The 7967-nt window shown below is 47.6% G+C and overlaps 1 protein-coding gene across 1 annotated transcript in view; it reads left to right on the plus strand.

Annotated features, from left to right (window-relative positions):
- Itga11 (integrin subunit alpha 11) overlaps positions 1 to 2174 on the plus strand; it is a 106866-nt gene extending 104692 nt beyond the window's left edge. Inside the window, exon 30 of the mRNA XM_076925711.1 lies at positions 471 to 2174. Within this exon, the coding sequence (XP_076781826.1) occupies positions 471 to 542 (72 nt within the window). The 3' untranslated portion in view covers positions 543 to 2174. The remainder of the gene's footprint in view (positions 1 to 470) is intronic.
- The last annotated feature ends 5793 nt before the right edge of the window (positions 2175 to 7967 follow it).

The following is a 7967-nucleotide window of genomic DNA, read 5'->3' on the forward strand; positions in this document are numbered from 1 at the left end:
CTCCAAATGCTTGCTTGTTCCCATGACACCTAACCCCCTCCACAGCAGACAAGACTAGTCAGTTGGGGCCAGCAGAGGCCACTCAAACTATGGTTCCAAGTCTGAAGAGTTCCTCTTAATAGAAAAAAATGTTTAAGTAATAAAACTGCACAAAATCTCCTTCATCTCTGAACCTTTGGCTAAGAACTCAGGGCTCAATCTCTGTCTGCTACAGATAGTGAGAAAGGCCCAAAGAGGGATGTTAACTAGGGCTGGGTGACCCAGCTTGACCTCTTGTCTCCTGGCCCGGGACTCCACCCATTTGGCTTCAGTCCACATACTGAGTTAGGAAGTAACTCAGGGTGAGCTGGGGGTATTTAGGGAAGCCCTCTTAGGAAGAAAATCTGAGGGGCTAACAGAGGAACAACAGATGACGCCATCGTCACCTAGCCTGTCCACCCCTGACACTTTCCACTTTGCCTCCCCCATAGCTCGGTTTCTTTAAAAGTGCCAAGCGTAAGAGGGAGCCTGGACTGGGCCCTATCCCCAAAGAGCTGAAGTGAGGATCCAGAGGAAGCTTCAAGTTGACGGGGGCCAGACACCAGTCCAGGGGTGTGCAGGCCCAGGCCTGTGGCCTCACAGAGCTGGAGCAGAGGACACCTGTGGACTTTGCATTGAGCTCATCTCTGGAGCGACGGTAACTGATCCCTGTGGGATGGACCTCAAGCCCGTGTTCAGAGTGACTTCTCTACTAGAGGTTAAGACACCTCTGGTACAGATTCCTAAGGACTAAAAGGGACCCGTCCAAGATCCACCGGAAGCCTTCCCCCAAAGCTCTGTGGAGGGAATCTGCTGCCCCAAACACTAAGGTGCTGGGGTTTTGTTATCTTGCCCACCTCTGAAGAAACTCAAGGGGAAGCTAGCAAACCCAAGTCCGCTGTGCACGCCCTATCCGGACCTATAGTTTCAGGACTCCATGGCCCGGCAGCATAACCTCCCCACCTCTCAGCCTTGCTCTTGGTTTCCAAGCCACAGCCATCCCTTCTCCACAGATAGACCCCAGAGATCTCCATGAGTGAACCAGAGGTATGTGGCTTGATATGATGGCTGCAGGCCATTGGTGGAAACACATCCAGGGACTGTGCAAAATGGGCAGATGGGAATCAGGATGCTGGGTACCTCCCAAACATCAGAAAGCAGCAGACCTCTACAGCGGTAAACACCACCCACTCACTCCTGCTCTCCTGCCTCCCCCGCAGCTCCTCTCAGTAGCTTTGGTTGCTAGGCAACTCATGCTAGGGAGTCTGAGGATTAAAATCCGTGGCTCTCCTCGTATGCACTTGTCTGACAACTGCAGGTTGTCCCTGGCAGATGAACTGTGGTAGGGAGCCTCTGTTTCTTGCATCAGCCCCTATACATGCACACACACACCCCCCACACACCCATGCACGCATGCACCCACGTACCTCCCGGCCACCAATGCGTGGGAGAAGGGCTCCTGTGGGGGCGCTGTGGAGGGGCCTTCTTGGCACGCACTGAACAAAGCCCATGCAAGCCCCTCAGAAACTTAAACCTCAGAGGTAGATAGGCATTTCACCTGCCAGCTCTCGGGACAAGCCCCAAGGACAAGGGGCATGCCGAATGCCCAGCGGAGTAAGTTATGTCTTAACCCTTTGTTGAGATGAAAATGGACACATCATAGTCATCTGTTCCCCTGTACAACATGACCTTTACTGTCAGAAATATATTTAAGAAAAATGTTCTAAAAGGTATTTAAAAACAACCAACAACAGGCATTCCGCTCTGTGACAGAGCAAGGCTGCATTTTGTTTTGAAGAAGAAAGGGAGAAGGGTGTCTGCTTCTAAATGTTGAGAACAATCTTGCCCGTTATATGGCCAGCTCTCCCAAGGTCTACCTGGCCTCTCTTGCTGTGACATCTCTGCATCTTGGTAGTGGGCACTGCTCACCCCACCATCGTCACCTACCCCATCTTTGGCCGGGAGCTCCCCTCACTCAGGTTCCCAGACCCTCCAGGCTGGGCCTTCAGTGCCAACCCTCCCACACACTGACTTAGAAAGAGGCCACTCTCGGACCAAAGCATCTCCATTCTACGCTCATACTGGTAATTCATTTTTCACAACCCTAACAAATAATTTAGAAAGTATTTGAAGTTTTAAAAAAAATTTTTTATGAACGTGTGTGTGTGTGTGTGTGTGTGTGTGTGTCTGTGCGAGTGCGTGTTCACACAAGCACACATGTGGACATGTGCACACAGATGCACACGGTGGCCAGAAGAGGGCAGTGCAACCATTTTCCACAGCAAAATCAAGCCTCAAACCAGGAATTTTTCATCTCCCCAGCTTCAGAAGGGCCAAAGGTAAATAAAACAAGTGAATCTAAGCCGTGAGCTTGGAAACCCACTACTCTCTAACAGAATATCAGTGGTTGCCCTATGTGGTCACTGGTGAAAAGAGAACTACATACAAACTACATTCAAAAGCATGTGACTTGACCCAACGAGTCTTCTCTCCAACACTGTCAACTCTCAAGAGTGCTGCTTCGGAGAGCCTGGCGTCCACAGGTCGGCATATTTTTGGAAACTGACACTTGTGCTACTGAGGCTACTGCTGTAGGCACAACCTCTGGACTCCCACCCTCCTGTGTCCTCTGCCTACTCCCAGACCAACTAAATGGCCAAAAGGTGGATGAAGCAGGCCCACTTGTTCCTCCTTGGCTGTGAGTCTTCAGACTTTTTCCTGTTTCTAGTTCTACCTTTCTGAATCTGTTTATTTCCAAGCAGAAATATCCAAGACTGGCGGCAAGAGTGCCTGTGCTTGAGAGGAGGCCAGGCCGAGGTCCCTGGGGATTCTGATCCAAGAGCTCAGGGAGAGGCCAGGGCATCACCTGGTTACCAAAGCCTCTGCAGGGGCTTGTGCTGAGCTGAGCTCCAAGCAAGTGGACATGACAGACAGCAGAGCAGAGGCTAGGGGAAGGTCAGCACACATGGGCGGTTTTCGGTGACGAATACTGGGAGCTGTTTCATGCTCAAGGTTGGTCAAATTAACCTAGCTCCAGCCTAATCTGGAAGGCCTTGTGGTTACTTACAGCAAGTCTGCAGGGTTGTTTGTGATAGATCTCACTCCAAGGTCCTGAGAGCCCCAGTGACACTGAAAGGAGCACACTTGCTCTGAGTGGGAAGGGAGATGGGCAGCAGGCTCTGATGACAACCGTCATTGGAGAGAAGCTCCAAATGCAACCCCCAATCGACAGTGGAATTCCTGTTAGAGTGGCATGGCAGCAAACACCTAAAATCCTAGCACTGTGAGGTGAAGGCAGGAGATCAAGTTCACCCTCATTTTCATAGCAATTCAGGAGGACCAGAGATTGAAGGACGGTGACTTTAAAACTAGCCTGGGCTACATAATACCCTGTCTACATAAAACACTGAAGCTAGGCATAGTGATGCACACCTTTGATTCCAGCACTCCAGAGGCAGAGGAAAGTGGATCTCTCTGAGCTCAAGGCCAGCCTGGTCTACATAGTGAGTTCTAAGACAGCCAGAGCTATGAGGCAAGACCCTGTCAAAAGAAAAACAAATAAAAACTAAAACAACGCAAAAGGAAAGACTGTGGCTCACAGGTGAGAGTTAATCACTGTGTTCTAGCTGCTAATTTCGTTATAATTATTTGCAGTCAGGGGTGGTACACACCTGTACGCCCAGCACTTAGGAGGCTGTGGCCTCAAGTTCAAGGCCAGCCTAAGCAACACACTGAGACCATCTCAAAAAAATTTTTTTTTGAAATATTGATCATATAGCCCAGAGGTACTTAGCAAGCACATGCAAGGCTCTGAATTGAATTCTTCAATCCCCAGTAACACTATTTATACATATATATGCCTAAAATGGTTCTTTGAAGGAAGCACATTACATGTCCAACCTGAACAACACTCTAAATAACATGTGTTGAGTTCCTATGGTCATTGGCTATGTAAGTAAGTCTGTAGTAAAATCGAGTATGGATGGCTTCTACACCAAAGGCCGCTGTTCTGTCTCATAGCTGTCAGGATTCCTGAGGTGTCAGTTTGCTACCTAGTTAAGGAAACAGCTACAAGTAGCTGGGAAGCAGAGGGGCAAGACATAACACTGGGGCCTTGATGTGTGTCCGAGAACACTCCCCTGTCCAAAGGGAAAGCCTCAGAGAAGATTCAGAAGTGGAGGGACATCCCAGGGTAGACTTTGTGATGTTCTGGGGAGTGGGTGTCATACTGCATCCCTCGGTCGCAGTGTGCTGTGAGCTGAAAGGAGGAAGCCAGTTTCGTCCTGGCACTAGACAGTGAGGTCTGTTGGCTCAGAAGGCCAAGTGTGCCTCATGCCTCAGAGGGCAGGTAGTCCAGGCTGAGCTTCAAGTATGGTGCCAGAGTGGCCTCAGTAAGGATGCTGACTCCAGAATGCCATCCTGGGACTCACAGGTCCAAGCTTCTGTGAGGTGACCATGAGCTTTCATGACTAGCCTGTAGAGCCATCCACTTTTATTCTGATTGGTGGTGTCCGTTTCCCACACAGCCTGGCCTTGTGACCCTTCAGCTTTGTCCAAGCCTAACCTGGGGACACAATAGTCTATAAAAGCCCCAGGAGCTGCCCTTCTGGTACACAGTGGGTATTACTTGTGCTAGGAAAGGTGGTTGTTCTTGGGAGGGACACATGCAGAGAAGCAGCAGAGCGGGGCCACACATGTGCACTGCTGAGAAGGTAGACACCTTTCCCTCACCTGAAGTCTTCAGATTGCTGCCTCCACTGCCACTCCATATTTAAAAAGGGTAAGACACTGGAATTGAGTCAGTCCCTCTGGCTTCAAGGCCCAAGATGCCAGTGTGTGACAGGAACAGTTAGCTTCATCATGCCTCTTCCCTGGCATGATGAGTCACTGCCAATTTCAACTACCAGACAAGTGATAGCCAGGTCTCTCTCCGTTTATAGTTAGCAGGTCCCTCCTAACTGATGCAGGAGAAAATCCCTTCTTCTCTGATGCATGAGCACACAGTTTAACAGACACTGGAGGGTCCAGCTCTGTCTAACCCTGTCCCCAGGTGAGACGATGTGACCTGGGCTTTGTGTCACATTGTGGCCCTCTAGAGCAGATACTGCAGATGACCCTAGTCTTGTCATGTTAGTACACAGATGTTACCTGAAACAAAGAAAAACATGCTCTCAAGTCTCAAAGCTACCTGGATTCTTTAGCCCCATGGCACAGAGCAACAACTAGAGAAAGCTCACAGCAGGCATCAAGAGGCATCCCTGGTCCCTGGGGCGGAGACACAGAGCCCACCTCCAAGGCTGAGTCTTTTGTGACCAGTGATGAAAAGTCATTTCTGATCCCAGCACTTGGGTGGCAGAGGCAGGCCGATTTCTGAGTCTGGTCTACAGAGTGAGTTCCAGGACAGCCAGGGCTACACAGAGAAACCCTGTCTCGAAAAACCAAAAAAAAAAAAAAAAAAAAGAAAAGAAAGAAAGAAGGAAAGAAAGAAAGAAAGAAAGAAAAGAAAAGTTATTTCTGGGATTAAGTCCTCAATTATAAAATCAAAGGGTTTCAGGGGCTGGAGAAATGGCTCAGCATTTAAGCACACTTCCTGCTCTTCCAAAGGGCCCAGTTTCTAGCACCCACACAGCAACTCACAACTATCTGTAACACCCTCACAGATATACATGCTAGCAAAACACAATACACATAAATTATTTTTTACAAAAGCGAAAGGGCTGCACTAAGTGATCTTTTCAGATCTATAGGCTAGGATGGCCACCCCAAATTAAGTTTGAGTCTCTAATATAAACACTTAGAAGTGTGTGTATAGAATTATAATAAATGCAATATATTTATTATACCTGAGAAACATAGGGAAGAGGAGGAGGAGGAAGAGAACAAAGGGGAGGCTGAAAGAATTAGAAACTGTACCTAATGGCCAGACCTGCTATTCCAGCTCCTCTGTGGCTAAGACAGGAGGATCCTAAGCTCACTTCCTGCCTGGACAACCTGTTAAGACTATCTCAAATAAAAAGTAAAGAGGAGGCTGGAAATATAGCTCAATGGCAACTCTGCTTATAAGCATGAGACCCTGGGCTCAATACCCAGTCCTGCCGTTTTTAAAAACGTCTGGATATAAAGACATCTTATGACTTAACTAAAGGGATGTATCTTTCTTGGGGGGGTGGGGGGGGAACCTCATAATTGTGCCAGGTATGGTGGTATGCATCTATAATCCCAGTCCTCAGAAGATAGAGACAGGAGGGTGGAGAGTTCTAGGCTAGCCTGAGCTCTGTAAGAAGGTCCTATTTCAAATACCGATGAGAGCATCAAAGAGATGGCTCCAAGGTTAAGAGTGCTTGCTGTTCTTGGAGAACTGGAATTTGCTTCCCAGGATCCACATTAGGCAGCTCAGTCACCTGTAGCTCCGGCTCCAGAGGATGTGGTGCTCTTCTGGATTCCATGGACGCATGCACTAATGTTCACATAACCACATACATACACATAATTTAAAATAAATATTAAAAAAAAGAACACGGCTGGAGGTGTGGCTGTCACATGCTTGCCTACATGCACAAAGATTTAAATTTGATTCCTAGCACCACACGAACTGACCAGATGTGGTGGCATGTACCTATCATCCAGTACTTGGAAGGTGGAGGGAGGAGTGACAGCTTAAGGTCACCCTCAGTCACACTGAATGTTAGACCATTTGACGGCTTCCTGAGACTGCTATAGAGCTGTGGAGAAACTGGGAGTTACCAACCTGTCTTTCTAGACAAATCCATTGACTTGGTGCAACACACAATGATTCTTTTTTTTTTTTTTTTTTTTTTTTTTTTTTGATGTATTTTATTAAGTGTTTTTTGTCTGCCTGTATATGAGTGCACCACGTACATGCCTGCTACTCTCAGAGGCCAGGCTTTAGATCCCATGAAGACGAACGTAATAAAGTTTAGGAGCCACCATGGTGGGTGCTGGGAACCAAATTCAGGCGCTCTGCAGAAGCAGTGAGTGCTCTAAACTCATCAGCCTTCCTCCAGCCCCAACAAAATCATCTTTTGGGGGATCACTGAGATGGCTCAGCAGGTAAAGACAAGCCTGACAACCTGAGTTGCACCCCTGGAGCTCACCTGGAGTAAAGCAAGCTACCTCCTCCTGCACGCGCGTGCACGCACACACACACCTCATGATTCCACACACAAGAAAATAAATGTGAAAAGGCTATTTTAACACACACACAAAAAAATAACACCAGCGTCCATGTGGAGAAACAGGCGTACAATGGAAAGGTCACGTATCCCTCACACTGACACACACAGAGGCAGAGAGATCTAAAAGCACTTGGCATTTTTCTGCCAGGCACTTTGACTGTCTCATTGGATCATCCCAGTACAAGTTAGATAATATTATTGTCCCAATTTACAAAACCTGAGGCTCATGCAGAAGTACCTCCCACACAGCCACAGTAGGAATAGGTCAGTCTTCAGAGGTGCTTGTGCTTCTAGTTCAACAGGGGAAAAGGAACTAAGACTCAACTGCTTTGTAGGAATTTACTTTTTAACTAAAATCTATGGAAAATATTTCTGTCAAATTATATACTTCTGTCAAATTATATACCTAATAGGTCAAATTTTAAACCAGGGAGCTGGAGAAATGGCTCAGCAGTCAAGAGTGGTCTCGCAGAAAACCTGGGTTTGGTTCCCAGCACCTACATAGATGGCTCACAACCATCCTAACTCCGGGACTGGATGATTCAGCGCCCTCTTCTGGCCTCCCTGGGTATCTCTATGAACACAGCACACATAATTCACACAGGCACAAACACATAAAAACAAAAGTCTCTTTTAAACTTAAACCAAAGGAGAAAGGAGGAAAGAAAAGCCATAAAAGCTTGTGAATTTCAAACAGAAAAAACACACATTAAAAGACATCTGATCTTGGAACGATGACAGCCTGACAGGGAA

Source organism: Arvicanthis niloticus, chromosome 26 (genome assembly GCF_011762505.2).
Source record: "Arvicanthis niloticus isolate mArvNil1 chromosome 26, mArvNil1.pat.X, whole genome shotgun sequence".
Taxonomy (NCBI): Eukaryota; Metazoa; Chordata; class Mammalia; order Rodentia; family Muridae; genus Arvicanthis; species Arvicanthis niloticus.